This window comes from Urocitellus parryii, chromosome 3 (genome assembly GCF_045843805.1).
Source record: "Urocitellus parryii isolate mUroPar1 chromosome 3, mUroPar1.hap1, whole genome shotgun sequence".
NCBI lineage: Eukaryota > Metazoa > Chordata > Mammalia > Rodentia > Sciuridae > Urocitellus > Urocitellus parryii.
The window spans coordinates 185195728-185212733 of NC_135533.1; the positions used below are offsets into that span (position 1 = coordinate 185195728).

At 36.9% G+C, this 17006-nt stretch overlaps 1 protein-coding gene across 8 annotated transcripts in view; it reads right to left on the minus strand.

Annotated features, from left to right (window-relative positions):
- Positions 1-17006, minus strand: part of Nek10 (NIMA related kinase 10) — a 188030-nt gene that overhangs the window by 127663 nt on the left and 43361 nt on the right. For 7 of the 8 annotated variants that reach the window (XM_077795652.1, XM_077795650.1, XM_077795648.1 and 4 more), the window contains 8 exons: positions 16443-16520; positions 14269-14333; positions 12809-12911; positions 12580-12708; positions 11254-11391; positions 8452-8497; positions 5966-6087; positions 5730-5832 (listed from right to left, as the gene is read on the minus strand). In XM_077795652.1, coding sequence (XP_077651778.1) covers positions 5730-5832; positions 5966-6087; positions 8452-8497; positions 11254-11391; positions 12580-12708; positions 12809-12911; positions 14269-14333; positions 16443-16520 — 784 coding nt within the window. Of the gene's footprint in view, positions 1-5729; positions 5833-5965; positions 6088-8451; positions 8498-11253; positions 11392-12579; positions 12709-12808; positions 12912-14268; positions 14334-16442; positions 16528-17006 lie in introns of all 8 variants that reach the window. The other variant, XM_077795651.1, reaches the window with a different exon arrangement.

Consider the following 17006-nt stretch of genomic DNA (forward strand, 5'->3'; position numbering starts at 1 on the left):
ATGGACAGAATGTCTTTATTTTATTCATTTATTTGTAGGTGGTGCTGAGGATCTAGCTCAGGGCCTCACACAGGTGAGGCAAGTGCTCTACCCCTGAGCCACAACCCCAGGCCTCCTTTCTTTTTGTGTCTGGAAGCAGAGGGTGCAAGGGACATGAAAGATTTACATGAAAATGTGGAAAGGCCAGGAAGTGTGAAATAGCAGGTTTGAGGGTAAGTTCATGTTATCCCACTTCCCACCAGAGTCATTCTGCACTGTGATGTTATACTTCGCAGGGACAACACTTTGAGCAGACTTTGTGTTTTCCCAGTGTGCTGCTGAGTCAGAGTTTGTTCCCTCATGTGGCCTCAAATGCTTCAAATAAATGCAGGAGCGAGAGTTGGATGTGTGTCATGGCACATGTCGTTAAAAGGTTTCGGGGCTGGGGGTGTAGCTCAGTGGTAGGACGCTTGCCTGTCATGCATGAGACCCTGGGTTCTATCCCCAGCACCACAAAAACAAAACATACAAAAGATCGTCTTTCGAGTGGAAATATATTTATACATTAAAAGTAGAAGACGTTCGTAAAAAAAAAAAAAAAAATCATGCATACTAAATATGTTAGTACTTTCCGCTCTGCTTTCTCATAACAGCAAGTGCCAGCCAGCATATTTACTATAAATTATTGCAAACTAATCTCAATCTTAAAACATTTAACTCACCTACATTGAGAAAACAGAGAATAAATTTTTAGCTTTCTTAAAGCCTTATTTTTTGTTTATCCTGTTCACATTTTCACTGTCCTTGGTCCTGTGCAGCTCAAACATCATTGGGCAATTCTGTGCTTCTTTTCTGGAAGCAATTAAACCTTCCAGCACAGGAAGAGAAAAAAAATAAAACAGGACAAGGCTGCCCCCTGGTGGTGGTGAAATGCTCTCACCCATGGCAGCTAGCCTGTTTTCATGTGTTTTATGAATTGCAACTATGTATGCTTCAACCTCCCCAAATATGGGAATTTGGAATACTTAGTTTCAAATTAACGTTTTAAGATTTTAATGTAACCATAAGCCTTCTTAAGTATAAAAGTCTAGTGGCCATATTTTTATCAATAGTGATAGACACTGAACAAAATATCAACATGATTCTATTTAAAATATTTTTTTAATTTTTTTATTCTAATTTGTTATATGTGACAGTAGAATGCATTACAATTCATATTACACATGTAGAGCACAAGTTTTCATATCTCTGGTTGTATACAAAGTATTTAAAATATTTCTAAATGAAAGTATTGCGAATTCTTTTTAGTCATAAAATAATTTTATACTCATTGAAAATAATGGTGGCACATAAAATCCCTGGCCATACAATTGGCTTAGCAGAGAAAAATTGGACTAAACTGCTTCTTTACTTGAAAGTAGGACAATACTGCCTCACTAAAAAGCCTTAAATATTGAAAATAATTTTTAATTTAATAACCTCTAAATAGAAGTCTGAAAATATTAGTAAGAATAAGATTGAGTAGAATGCAATTAAGGGTCAAGCTAAAAAAAATTAAAAGTTTTCTTACTTTTATAACCTAAAGTAACTTTTTGTAGGGAGCCTCATATGACTTGAGGACAGACAGAATTAAAAAGTTGGACAGTCAATATAAAATGGTTTATTTTATTAAGCCTAATAGACTTAATGCATCTAGTCTGTCTTTTGCATTAAAAGGTGAATTGAACATTTATATGTTTACCTCTTCAAAATCTCACAACCTTGCTAAAATAAAGGAAGGGGTTTACTTGGAAGTCTCGCTTTACAGAAGGACAATGAGAATGAGCTTGACAGTAGCAGAGGATAAAATAATCCAATGAAGTTTTGGAAGATGGAAAGTAGTCGGGGCAGGGAAGTGACAGACTCAGCAAAGCAGAAGTCCTGGTCTATGGGTCTGGGAACAAGAATGCCAAAATGGGAGTTCATCCACCCTACAGAGCCCAGGGACACCAGGGAGGAGGAAAAAAAAGCAAAGAGCCCAGGCTATGGAATGGAGATCAAGTCCTGGGGGCCCCTTCCACACCCACACAGTCAGGAAATTAGGTACCCTCTGCTCCCGACAGAAAACAGATTTACTTTTCCAAACAAGCTGAACTAGCAAGGTACCAAGCAGCATAAGGTTGGACCCACAGGAATTCACTGAAAGTCAGCTGAATATGGTTCCCTTAAACCCCCTTTGTCCACACTGCTCCCAGAAGGACAGCAGTCACACGTCCATTCCTCTGCATGGGGCAATATGCTAGAGGACCATTCTCTGGAAGCTTAGATAATGACTTGGGGCCTCCAGAGGAAAATTTCCATCATGCTATGATGAAGTCTACCAGGCCTCAACTGGAACTCAGGCCTGACAATAGCCTTTTCAAGCCACTCTCATGATTATTAAAGGCCAGCTCAGGATCACCAGACAGCTGAGAAGTATGTCTTCTAGGAGGAGAAAGAGCTCAGACTGAGGATGGAGAGGAGGGATAAAGAGAAAGACAAAGGCTCAGATAATACAGAAACAATAGAAAGCCTCGAGGGGAAAAAAATTTTTACATATATATAGATATCTAGAGATAAATATAGATATATAGATATCTATATAGATAGATATAGATTATATCTATATAGATAAATATAGATATATATCTATTTAGATATCTACATAGATAGATGTAGATATATAGATAGATATCTACATCTATCTATCTGTCTATCTATATCTATCTATTTATCTATCTAGATATCTCCTGTACTAAGAGAATGAAAGCAGAATTCCATGGAAATGGGACAAAGAAAGTACAGATAAATTTTTTTTGGAAAGTAAAAACGTGATTTTAAAACATTAAGTACTCAATAGAACAAAAACTGAAGTTAAAGAAATAATTCTAAAGTTCAAAAAAGAGACAAAGAAATATAAACTAAGAGAAGAACTGTCTTAAAAATAAGGAGATCATTTAGTACAAATTATACCAAAGGACAATGGGAGTTCTAGAAAAGGAGACAGAAGAAAAGCAGGATGAAAGTAGTAAAGAGATAATACAGGAAAAATTCCCAGGGCGGAAGTTTTTACATTTCCAGATTGCAGAGCACTCCTGATCCCAGAGGCATTGAAACACAAGATTCACCCACAGCAGTGGGAAGAGGGAGCATCCTGAACATCTCCAGAGAGATGAAATGGGAAGTGGGACAGCACTGGATTTCCAGCAAAACTGTATACGAGAACACGGAAGGAATGTCTCAGAGTCTGGAAAGATAATAATATCCACCTGAGAATGAGGGCCAAGTGTGAAGGGCTCATAAAAATAGTCTTGGGCACGAAACATCCAAAAAATATGACTCAAAGCACTCTTGCTTAGGAAAATGCTAGAAGATACATTTCAGAAACAGAAGAGTTTTTTAAAAAGAGAGAGAGAGAGAGAGAGAGAGAGAGAGAGAGAGAGACAGGACATAAGAAACAGAGACACCAACTGGAGAACTAAAGTTAGCAACTAAATGTTCTAGGACAATGGCTGTCACTGTCAACTTTGAACTACAAGGACATAATACACAGAGGGCTTTTGTAACCCTCTTGGAAGATACTGGAAGAAGTAACACTAGGTACACGGAAGACTAGAAATGCAAACAAGAAAGAAGGCCATTATAAACTCAAAGAAAAACAAAAAGGCCTATGGGAAAGTTTATTAACACTGAACAATAATTATACAGTAGCAGTAAACATGGAAAATGAGCTTACGCGGAAATTGTGCTATAACTGTATTGTCAGGATACATTGGCAGGGAAGAATAGGAAAAAAGAAAATTATATCCTAAACTGTCACAATAAGAAGTCGAATACCATAGAGCTAAAAAACAAAAACAAACAAATAAAACAAAACACAAAAAATAAAAACTAAAAAGATTGCAAACTTTTAGGGGATTTTTTTTTTTTTTTTTTTGGAGGAACAGAACTAGAAGTTGCAAAGGGGTGGGGCAAGAATCTTGTCTTTCTTACCTATTTTATTTTGTAAACTATTTTACTATTTGTAAACTACTAAATAAAGTCAACATAAATATAAAAACTAATTAAAGTTAAGTTTAGAAAGAATTAGGCTACTGCAATAAAGATTAAATAGTATATTTAAATGTAACCAGAGGAGAGGATTATAACTAATCTGAATAAAAAAGTGAAATAGGTAGCTATTACTCAAAAAAATTCACCTGAATACCCATTTAAGAGTATTAAACAGATTTGTTCTATGATTTTCTCTCTCTCTCTCTCTCTCTCTCTCTCTCTCTCTCTCTCACACACACACACACACACACACACACTTGCTATCAAATTCAAATACACAATTTATAATAATCCTTATTATCTTAAAAATTAAGATCCTTTCATGTAAATAAATTATAAAAACTCTTAAGGAAAAAAATGCAATTTGTAAAAAAGAGAAAAATTTAAAAACTCATAGTCAACAAAATTATAATTAATTCCAGATGATTTAGCAGATGTGTGTCCAAAAATGAGGATTCACAATTACTTGATCTCTCTTTTTTTACTTCACAATGGACTAGCTTGGAAATATTTCCAAGTAACTTTGCATAAAAGGCCATCCATAGTTTCTATTTGGGGTAGGATTTTTAAATTTTTTAAATAATATAGGATGTTCCACTTATAAAAATCTAGACAGTTAATCAATCATTATTCATGAAGACATGGTTATGGAAAATGTGTACATTTGGAATGACCTTCTTGAGTTATTGGTTTCTTGTAAAAGTAAAGGATCCAGCTTTAGATGTCATGTCTGTCACCTCAACTTTGGGCCTAGTTTCCAAACTGGGTATGTAAGGCAATCCATGGAGGAGAAAGGATCAGGAAAATTATTAAAACTTATAATTTTATTTTTAAATGCAACCCATTATATTTTATTTATGTACAAGTTTTTGTGTTCTATAGAATCTTTGTACAGCAATATATGTGTAGAATTTTTTAATAAGCTGACATAGATGGACATGGGTCTCCCCACTTGTTGTCCATGAGCATAACACAAGAGAAGAAAGTTCATATGTTACTCTACACTAAAAAAAAAAAAAAATTTAAGTTGTGATTCAGAATCAAACAAATGTGAAGATGATAAAAAACCTTCTAATTTGTAATCCAACGTTTGTCCCAGTGGCTACATATTTTTAAAATATTGTGGGAAAAAATTGTTGCAGAATACAAATGGCTGGATTTTTTTTTTTTTTTTGTAGCCCTTAATATGTACATTTGTTACCCGTGAGACACAAACTATGGTGAAATGGTTCAAAACAAACCACATTGTAATCACATGCTCACAAAAGCTTTTGTTGATGTAATAGTGTTATAAGGAAAAGAAAAGAACCTGGAAACCATTGATTTGGGAATCAAATTCTCAAGTATCCTAAAAGTACTTCATTCTTTCATACGGGTAAAATACAACACAACCATTTGGAACTAGATTAGTCGCTATCCAATATGGTAGCCACTACTTACACATGGATATATAAAGTAACTAAAAATGCAATAAAATTCCTTTCCTTGTCCACGCTAGCAACATTCTAAGTACCCAAGAGACACATGTGGCTAATGGACACAGACAGCAGATGTACAAAATATGTCTATCCATGCCCAAAGTATCATTGGAGACTACTCTACTGCTCTGGAATAATATTCTACTTTAGAATAACACTCAGAAATTTTTTAGTGAAAAATTTTAAGATTTTTATACTTACTAACTGTTACTTTGTCCTTATCCCCCAACATAATGTTATTTGGTGTCAGATCTCTATGGACAATCCTCTTCTCCTTGTGTAAGTACCGAAGAGCTAAGCATAACTTGAAATAAGAATAAAAACAAATTTTACTTCCCCTAGTATATGTATAACCAATGATGACTACTGCGTGTCTCTAAGAAATCAGTTTGACACTTTACTACATTATGAAAAAATTAATGAAGATAAAGGCATACCTGTATGAATATTTTCCATAGTCTTTCTTCGGTGAAATGGTGTTGTTTTTCCTTCAAAGAACTGAAATGCTCACCAAGTGAGGCTCCTTCTATAAGTTCCATAACAATATACAACCTATCATCTATATCAAAAATATGAAATATGTCATCAAAATTTGAATGCAACATAGAAGCTTTAAAAAGAGTTACCAATTAGAATTAAAGCTTCCTAGTGGGTGGGCAGAGGACAACACTAAAGAATTAGAGATATGCTAACATGAGGCTCCACCCAGCCCTGGATTGAGTTGAGGCACAGGGATCTAGGGGCCAGTAAAGCTCAGCATCAATATCTTCCAGCTACAGGCAACCCCCTAGAGTAAGTTCACCCTGGAAAACATTATCATTTTCTATGTATGCCCAGGTGTGCAATGCTTGGAAGGTACCAAGAAGAGCAAGCAAATGACCCCCAAGTCATAGAGGGCTAAGAATAGGTGAATCCACCTTTCCTCTCGATGGTCTGATTTACCCTCATTTCAAACCAGACATTCAGGAAGCTGCACGTTAAAGGGCATCATTTTGTCATCTCATAGACTCACCTTACAGAAATCTACCCTGGGATGGTGCCATGGTTTTACAGTGATAGCTGAAACCACCACCCGTGGTAGAAACATCTACTGTGTCCCTCAAGAGCAAAGACAGCTAGACTTCTCCTGGTTTTGTCTTCTGAACACTGTAAACCACATTAACTGATTGTGTTTATCTCTTTGCTTTCAATGTCAAGAAATATCCACTTCCTTCTCTAAAACTAATATGCTGGAGATGTGTCTTTTGAGACTTTTGTATGTATATAAAATAGGTATGTAAGCAATATTTACAAAAATGGTGAAATCCTACATGCATGTTCTACAACTTAAAACTCTTCTCCACTAAATAGCCTTTTATTTCAGTGTTCACCAATACATGCCATTCTTTCTCTTGGTTGCCATAATATTGCACAATACAGATAAATCATAATACATTTAATCATATTCTACACATACTTTTTTATTGTTTCAAATTTTTCAAAATTCAAAAAAATTGTTTTATGTACTAAACCTACCTCTAGTTGTTTTTTTTTAAATACTTTTAGTTGTAAATGGACACAATATCTTTATTTTATTTATTTTTATGTCTTACTGAGGATCGAACCCAGTGCCTTACATATGCCAGGCAAGTACTCTACTAGTGAGCCACAACCCCAGCACCCCCTACTTCTAGTTTTATTTTTCATGCTCTCACCTCATATTTCCCTTTATGGTAATTTCCTAATCTGTTGCATGTATTATGTATTTTAAGTTACCTCTGATTCATTCTGGAAGTTGCCAGTTGTAAAAGAGTTTTATTTTCTTTTTATAATAAGACAAGTTGTGTCAGTTTAGTACAAAGCAGAAGCCAACCTCCATCTCTTTTTGAGCGAGTATGTGCTAAATTATGGGCATTTACTCCAATATCAAGAACTAATGGCGCCAGGCACAATGGCACATGCCTATAATCCCAGCAGCTCAGGAGGCAGAGGCAGGAGGATCAGGAGTTCAAAGCCAGCCTCAGCAACTTAGTGAGGCACTAAGCAAATTAGTGAGGCCCTGTCCCTAAATAAAATATAAAAAAGGACTGGGGATTTGGCTCAGTGGCTGAGCTTCCTGGGGTTCAATCCTGGGTACTTAAAAAAAAAAAAAAAGAAACAAGAACTAATGGCTAAGAAGGAGGCAGAGGTTTCAGCACTGAGCTCTTCTGAGTAATCTCAGTGAGGAAGATAGTTAAATTCATAACAAATGCCAAAGTACACAAAAGACGTTATTTTCTTAAATAACAATAACATTGATAAAGAGATGGTGAGAAAGCCTAAAAAAAAAATGTTGCCTTGGACTTCTTTGAATCTTTCTTCAAGTGGATATTTATCTTGAAATTTTATATGTGTCACAGATCATTAAGTTTCATGAATACTTCTATTATTTCAGCCAGTAGTCTTATTTATAATAAAACAAGTGAGGGACTTAGGATTTGTGCCCTTCTACTTGCAGAGCCTGGCTGCCTGTGGAATCGCCAATGCTCCATCGCCACCTGGTGGAACTTACTTGAACTTCATGCAAAAGAAATCACTCCAATCAATTTCCACTCCCATTTATTTGGGGGGTGGAAAATGTCATCTGATTCATACACAAACTGCTATTGATTTTACATAATCACCATCCCTTAGTTTTCTTTTCATCTGATACTTAAGTGCTTTTTTGGGTATAAAAATGGCAGTAATGATCATTTTGGCTTGTTAATGTAGTACCTTTCCCTGAAGGGAACTACGTTTTTTAATAGCTATCATCAGGTCATCCATTATGCATCCACTGTCATATTAATGGCAATAAAGTAAAGAAAATGGTTGAGAGAGTTTATTTTGTGACATTCCAATATAAAAATGTATAATTAACAAAGACGTTTCTTTAAGTTGAAATACCACAAAAACTCATACTTACTTTCCAGAAATGTTTTGTAATAACGTACAATATTGGGATGATAAAGCTATAAGAAAATAAATAACAAAACATTTATTATACCACTTTAGAACACAAACTTTTCTTTAGACTATTTAGTTTGATTTCACAAAGAAATTATTATATTTATATTTATTTATAAAACTAAGCATTTAAAGATGCCACTTGAGATTTTCAAGGTCTTCTAAAATTTGTTACATACAAAATTAATCTGAAAATATCAATCTCCTGTATAGCTCTACGAACAAAACTGAGAGCTGCTTTATTACCTAACTTAACTGAAAGAAAGAATTAAAAAAACGAGAAGGAAACTTAAAATTCACTCTGTACTCCCTGCACCAACACCACACACAGACTGCATAAAAGAGAAAAATTGAAATAAAGACATTTATGTTGAATATATATTGCTCTTTACCTTTATCCACTACCCAAGTATTTGTATACATTGATTGTGTGTACTTGAACTGTTTCTTTCTATGTTCTTTAAGATGACTAGTATGAAATAACCTAAGTGACCTGAGTTTAAATCATAATAATAGTTTGCAAATCTCGATCCTTAATCAAACTAGAGTCAGGCTCCTTTGAACTCTCTTCCTGCCTAGGCCCTGCTCTGTTTTAGCAAGAACCCTGCTAAGCCAGTTTATCAAGAATCCCTCTGCCCTGGATATTCAATCATGTACCCAATCCCCTGCCCTTGACACCCTTAAATGCCAAGTTCCTTTTCGTCATTTTCTATCCACTGACCTCCTCACCTGCTGGTTGGCTGTAATCCCCAACTGTCCTTGTTAAAGTCAGAATTGGCTTCAGTCTGTGTCCTCCATTGTGATTGTTTGACCACTATTACAGTAGGACTGAATAAATTCATCCTTATTCTTTCTAAAAAAGTGGTCTATACAATTTCTCCTTGAAGTGAGTTGGCTGAAGAGTGTGAATGGAAATTCTACTTTTTAAAAATTAAATGAAAGACCATTTTCTATGAGAGTACTAAAAATTTTGCAGTCTTTTTATTTGAAATGTGTTTCCAGGTAAATAGAAAGTTGTCTTCTCTCAGAAGGGTTCCAAATATATGAAAATGGTTTGCACCTCTTTCTGTCCTTCCTGCATGCCCTTTTGAGGGTGAGACTGCTAACTGTCCACCATCAACCTACCGCCCCACTCCACTGCAACTGAGTTGCAGCTGGACATGGCTTCCCAGTCAACAGTGTCTCTCAGCCTCTCCTGCAACCCCAGTTAGCCTATCACTCAGTTCTCACTAGTGAGTGTAAGGAAACCTGTGTGCCCTGTGTCTGAGCTCCATGCTCTTCCTCTACCCCACCTTGGGCACACCTATGGCTGCTTCAACCACGCAGGTGAAGACCATACCCCAGACGCTGCAGAGTCCCCAGGTGACTGCACGAAGCAGAGAATATTAACAACATGGTCTATTCACTTTGGGCTGTCACATGAAAGAGGAAAAATCCATTGTATTTTGAGTCCTCTTCTTCTTAATCTCCTGGATTTTGGAGCCTCTGAGTTACTGGAGTTTAATCTTCATCTTAACAGATACAGTCTCCTATTTCAGTCCCATTTCTGCTGCTTCTTTCTGTCATTGCCTCCTCCTTTAAGAGCTCAAGACTGTTACCCTTTCCACTGGTTTGATCCTCTAGTGAGAAGGCTACTGTACAATTTTGAGAGACCTTGAAGTCCATGCAGATCCTTCCCAATGCTTTCTTGCTTAGAAAATGTGCTAAAATAAATCATCTGTTGTATCAGCTAGCAAGTAGCCAGCGGCTTTTAAACAATGTGGGACCAGGCACACAACCAGAACTATACTTTGGCTCTAACTCATTGGAAAGGATTCTGTCTAGATTTGCATTGAATGAAGATATTATATCTGCTTAGGTCAAAAGCCATGTTCTAGCCTTGTGCTACAATAAAATAACACACCGTGGAAGGCTAGATTATCCTAATTCTGAGAAAATCGTTAACTTTTTAGTTCTAATCTATTACCATATAAAATTCAACTATAAAATATGCTATTAATGATAAAACTTACTCTAATTTACAACTTGATGTAAAATGCAGATTTCAATGACTAAAGACCATATTTATGATATTCTTTATGTTCCAGAGCAGACGCTACACAAATACAACACAGAATAAAGAGCAGAGGAGCTGGTAACTCTCCAAAGGAGTTACAAATGCAGTGTCTGTAATGAATGTGCAAATAAGGAGTCTGAAAAAGAAACACATGTCTCCTTGCATCACAAAAAGAAATCCCATTTCTCTTCTAACAGGTTTATTCTTTCTTCCCAAACTTCCATAGTGATAGTTAATTGAGCTATTAAATTACATCAGATTATTCTGTTCATGCCAATAAATAAACAAATAACCCATCCTAAAAATTCACATTTTAGATTGAATAAGCAAAATTATTTGACTTGACAATAACTTGACAGGGAACTCTTGGTCATATTCCTATGTGTGCAACTAGGTCACCAAATGCTCCACGATTGAATGAGCGGGACTGGCTATGCTTATAACAAAGAGAGAAGGATTTCTCTCCCATGTGACAGCCTTTGTGCAATAGGCCCAGTTGTTTTGCATCCTGATGTAAACTCCAGAAAGTGTTTCTATGGTTGGGTGTCAAGCCTTAGGAGAAAAGTTGGTGACAACATCACTGCCTCCTGGTTCATTGTATCACAGACCAAGTTCATGAGCAGCACAGAGGAGAATAGCACAAGAACTCTATTTCAATGATACTGATTTAAGGAAAACATCTTCAGAAACAAGAAAAACATTTACCTGCTCTTTAATTATTGTTAATTCAGAAACAATATTCTTTACGCTGCTGTCTCTATCTTTTTTATCCTTTCCAAATGCCGGGTTATGTAAATTGACCTCTTTCATTGCTAAAAGATTTTGACCACTACGTTTTCTAACCTAAAAAGAAGGGGGAAAAAATGAAGTGAGAGTTGAATAGATAAGAAAGACATCTCATGCCAATCAGAATGGGCAGCCGGCAAGAATACAAACATAATAAATACTGGAGAGGATATGGAGAAAAAGGAACACTTTTGCACTGTTGGTGGGACTGTAAATTAGTACAGCCATTATGGAAATCAATGTGGAGGTTCCTCTAAAGACTAGGAGTGGAACCACCATATGATCTAGCTGTACCTCTCCTCAGTATTTATCCTAAAGAAATAAAGTCATCTACGACAGTGATACATGCATCCCCATGTTTATAGCAGCCCAATTCAAAATAGTCAAACTGTGGAACTAGCCTAGGTATCCATCAATGGATGAATGGATAAAGAAAATGTGGTGTAGATACACAGTGGAGTTTTGTTCAGCCATAAAGAAGAATAAATTATATCATTTGCAGGAAAATGGATGGAACTTGAGAATATCATGTTAAGCAAAATAAAACAAACTCCAAAAAATCAAGGGTCATATGTTTCCACTCATATTTGGAAACTAGAGGTGGAAAAGGAAAAGAAAAGGGGAGGGGACTCATAAAAACTAAAGGGAGACCAGTAAGGAAAGCGCTGGGGCAGAGGAAGAAACGGAAAGGGAAAATACTGGGGAATGATATTGGCCAAGTTATATTGTTATATTATGAGCATGTACACATATTTAACAATAAATTCCATTATTATGTGCATTTATAGTATACAATATAAAATATGAAAGGAGGAAAAAAGGTAAGAAAGGGATAGTTTAGCAAAGTCCCATGGTTATTCAAGTCATCTAAATAAGTAATAGAATGTTTAAAACTCTAGATGTATTTACACTAAGCTCAGCCCAAAAAATTGGTCTACTCTGGGCCAGTCTCAACATTCAGCAGGATTTTACTGTACAAATGCAGAAGCAATGGTGTGAATTTAGAGAATGTGTCATGGACTGGGACGAGTTAATGATGTCTTTCTAGAGTCAGTGGCCCATTGCTAGAGCTGAGAGCTAAGATGTCAGCGCAGCTAACTCTGCCTGTTAACGTCCTAATTTTCTATGTCTTTCTTCAGTGTCTTTCAGTGACAAGGACTCCAACTAAGTAGGGTATGGGATGCAAGTGTAACATCTGGTTTGATCAGGAATATTACAAAGGCAGTTCCCCAAGGGCAAAGTCACCTTGTACACACAGCCAAAGGCTCCACTTCCAAGATGATCCAAAATTGCATAGTTGCCTATGTATTTCGAAGGAGCTTTGTTTTGATTAATGCTCTCAATATTTTCAGCTATTTGCTTCAGTTCATCCTCCTAACCAAAAAAAAAAAAAAAAAGGAAATGGGTCGCGGTGACAAATTCTACCCTGACCACAGAGCAGCTTTCAAAAACATTTAAAACTCGGGGGACTCACCACTAATAAATTCAACTTGGATACCAATTCTCCGTAAGCACTGATGTCACGAACATAATGTCCTATGTCAATGAACATCTCAAACAAGTCGGTGGGGAAAAGTCTGCAGGGAAAACACACACACACACACACACACACGTAAGCTTAACACACAAAGGGGGAACTGTTTGTCAGGCCTTCCGTTTTAGATGTGCTCACAGATTAACCACGTGAAACACACGTAACTTCCTCAGGCTGTCAAAGTTGAGGGAATAACACTCTCCGACTTATCTCACAAAATTACACTAGATGGGCTGTATTATTCAAAGATTAAGAGAAAACATAGAAAAGATCTAGAGATCTGCTGTACAACATCAGGCTTATAGTTAACAACACAGGACTATACACTTAAATTTTTGTTAAGAGGGAAGATGTCACATTACAAGATTTTACAGAAATTAAAAAAAATAGACATGATACACATAATACTGTATAATATATTTGGGGTACAGATATTAACCATACTAGAAAGTAATATTTATTGGGTGTTTATTAAGTGCTGAGCACTTTCATAAATGCCATTTGATTCAGCCCTCATGTTAACTCTAGGAGGTAAACACTAGCTTCATTCTTTTAAGTTTTATGAAAATAAAAAGACCTGTAAACAAAAAAAAAAATAGAGAAAATTATGCATGGTTTCCAAAACACTGGTTTCAAAGGCTTCTTAAAAGGTTTTTTTATGTTCACTAAAAGGGGTGGTTTGTTGGAAAGGTTAAGTGGAAAGTTATAATGAATAACTAATTTTGCTCCCTTTTCCTCTAAATTCAAATATGATAGGGAAATAGAGTAGCAACATAAAAATGTGCCATGATTTCTGATCTACATTAACTCACGGCTTATCAAACAAAATTCTAGTGAGAATGTGGGTTCCTGATTCTGGCAAATCCATCCAAATAAGTGGTATGTAGACCACACATGTAGGTAACAGGTGTTTGCCTCCCAAGACAGGGATTCCGGTCTCACCAGCACAGACTCCCAGGTCCCAGACATCCAGCCCCCTCTCCTCCCAATGAGCTCCTGTCCTATCGAGGACATCCAGACAAATGATTGGCTGGTCTATCGATGGAGGGGGAATCATCAGACTAACTGGAGAATTTCTGACAGGGCAGGAACAAGTACATATTTTTTAAGCCATCTGTTTAAGATTTTAACATTTTTAATTTTAAGAAGCCTAAAACCACGAGAGCCACACGTGATTAAGAGGAGTGGCCATGATACACGGCTGTTTGGTATGAATCATCAGCATGGAGATATCCCCACAGTGGCTCGGGGGTATCTCTGGGGTCTAAGAAATCTGAAGACCCGTGGCAGGCACACAGCTCCGTGCTTCTTACTGCTGCATTTGAATCAGGCATGTGAAAACACTCCCGTTCAACGGTCTGTTAAACCTGGCGATGGCTTACACGTCTCCAAGCTCATACCTTTTAAAGAGTGGTCTGTTTCTTTCCATACTGAAGAGAAACCTCAAGGCTCTGAAAGCATAACACTAGGGGGGAAAAAAAGGGAATGTGATTCTTAAAGGGCATTGCAACAAATCAAAACATTCTCAGGGACAGAACTTTCCCGAAGGAAACCAGAGAGGGGGGCCCAAGTGAAGGGCCCACGCTTATGACTGAAAACAAGCCACCCACCCTGGGGCCCTTCTCCTGTTTAAAGGGTGTTGCTGTGTCACTACTCTAGGGATCCTGGTCTTGTTTTACCCAGTAGTTGCCATTGATTTCTTTCTCGAAAGTACAAAACGAGCCCAGAGACGAGAAATACTGTTCCTGTGCTGAGAAAACCAAACATCCAGAGATTTCCAGGAGCGCGAGGTTTATTTTGTTTCTAGCCTGCTACGAATGCCTCAATATTTATATGGTTTCTGTGAGAAAATAAACACTAGCGATGATGACATATAAAAATAGCCCCAGGCACACTGGACTCAGACTTGACAAATTGGTCTCTGGAGTAAAAGAGTCTTAAGCGGTTCCCCAAATAGAACAATCAGCAGCAACTCCCTAGAACACTCAGAAAGAGGCCTGCGAGGGTTTCACTAAGAAAAAATAAACATGGGACATTTTGCAGTGCTGAGAAAGAAAGAGAGGGCCCCCAGCCTGCGGTGCACCTGCGGGTCAGTGAGGGGCCAAGTGGTCAGCAAAAAATGACCTGAAGGACCCAGGGAGAGAGTTGTAGGGATGTAAGAAAGGGGACAAACAGGTGCTCCTGGAGACCAGCTCCAAAGCTGGAATTTCCAAAACCCTCTTCTGGTTTAACAAAACACATCTGCAGAATGGATTTGACTTTGTGTATTTTCCAGGACAGTGTCATACATCTGTGGTGCACTGAAGAAATCAAGTCCCTATATCCGTGAATTCTCGATGGCAGCTCTCCAAAAACCCCTCCATGCCAGCCACACAGATGCCACCAGGGTCTCTGCTGGGTTTGGCCATCTTTCTCGATGAGATGGTTGGGGGCATTTATTTTTTAATATTTTTATTTTTTTAACTGATTCACATAACCATGAAAATTGTACATACCTGTGGGGTACCATGTGATGTGGCAACACATGTATATATCGCTCATGTTTAAATCAGTTAAACATTATCTCCTCAAATATGTATCATTGAGGTTGATTTTACTTTCTTCCTATTTTTATTTATTTATTTACTTATTTATTTTTATCATAATGGGGACCAAACCCAGGGATACTTTTCCACTGAGCTACGTCGCCAGCCTTTTTTATTTTGGAACAGGTTCTCATTAAGTTGAATAGGTCCTCACTAAGTTGCTGAGGCTGGCCTTGAACTTGTGATCCCCCTGCATCGGCCTCCTGAGTTGCCGGTGTTATAAGCATATGCCACCGTGCCCGGCCTCCCTTTTTCAATGACTAGAAAAAAAATATATGAGCTGTAACTACTGCAAAGGCTAACCTTAAATCTGATTTCTGTCATTCCTGTGTCATTCAGGGACACTTCCTCCAGGTGCCCACTCTTCAGAAAAGCACATAGGGCCCTGCATAAATATGCCCCATTCTCACCATTGAGTCCTCGACTCCTGGGGCATTCTGCATCTCAAGTACTCAGTAGTCCACTCTTCCCCAAGCACTGTCTAAGCTCCTGGGATTCCCTGATTTGCTCCTTCTGTTCCTCTGCATGCAGTGCCCTTCCATGCAGTAGTAGATGCCACTGAAGCCCCAACCAGTATGTATTTCTTATCCACTTGGTGAGTATTTCTCATCCATCACAATCCCTTTTACCGGCTTTCCTTTTTAAAGGTGAAATGTTAGTGACTCAGGTCCATGTTTAAAGTCGACAAAAAATTTTCCTCTGTTGCTATGTTCTGATATATAAGCAATGAATTTAAAAAAATAGCACTTACTCATTAGCAAAGAAACACTTAAATAAACCTTCAAGTTCTCCCACACAGAGAAACCACAGCTAAGCCTTTTACATTGTTTTGCTATTATTGGTTTCCATGCCAGCCTCTGACACCAGATATTTCTCCTCACAGTAATGGGGCTAGCATTAACTTTAAAAGTCCTAAAAATCATAGATTATTTCATTAAAGTTTTCCCAGATCCAATAATGATGTTAAAAACAATAGATACGTTGCTTACCTGTAACAGATTAGTTTTTGCTGCATTCTTTTGCTTATTTGGTAAAATTAATTTTGCTATTGTATAAACACCATTTTCCTGCAGATATAAAAGGGCCATGTTATCAGTGACCACTGGCAATGCCACGAGATACAAAGCTTAAAGAAGCAATTTCTCAAAACTTAATATTTAGAAAAAGTAATGTTAGTATAATTTCAGGACTTTTAAAAGATACAAAGAACAATACTAAAAAGTGATACTGTACTTTTCAACACAAAAGGCCATAAACACAATCTTAAATGTTCAAGTGTCTGTAAAGAGTTGAGATTATGATTTATAAAATGTCTAAATTTTAAGTAATTGACATATTTTTAAAACAAAGAATGGGAGATTTATAAGGGACAGAATAAAGGGATCCAACCATCTTTATAACTTTAATTTTAAATACATAACTATGAATTATGATTTTTCCTTTTATAGTTTTGATAAGAAAGGAACATGTATAGGTGTTCTCTTAAAGAAAGAGAAAAAAGTCAAAGAAACAAGAAAAACATTTTTACAAAGAAAACAAAAGTTAGCTATGAA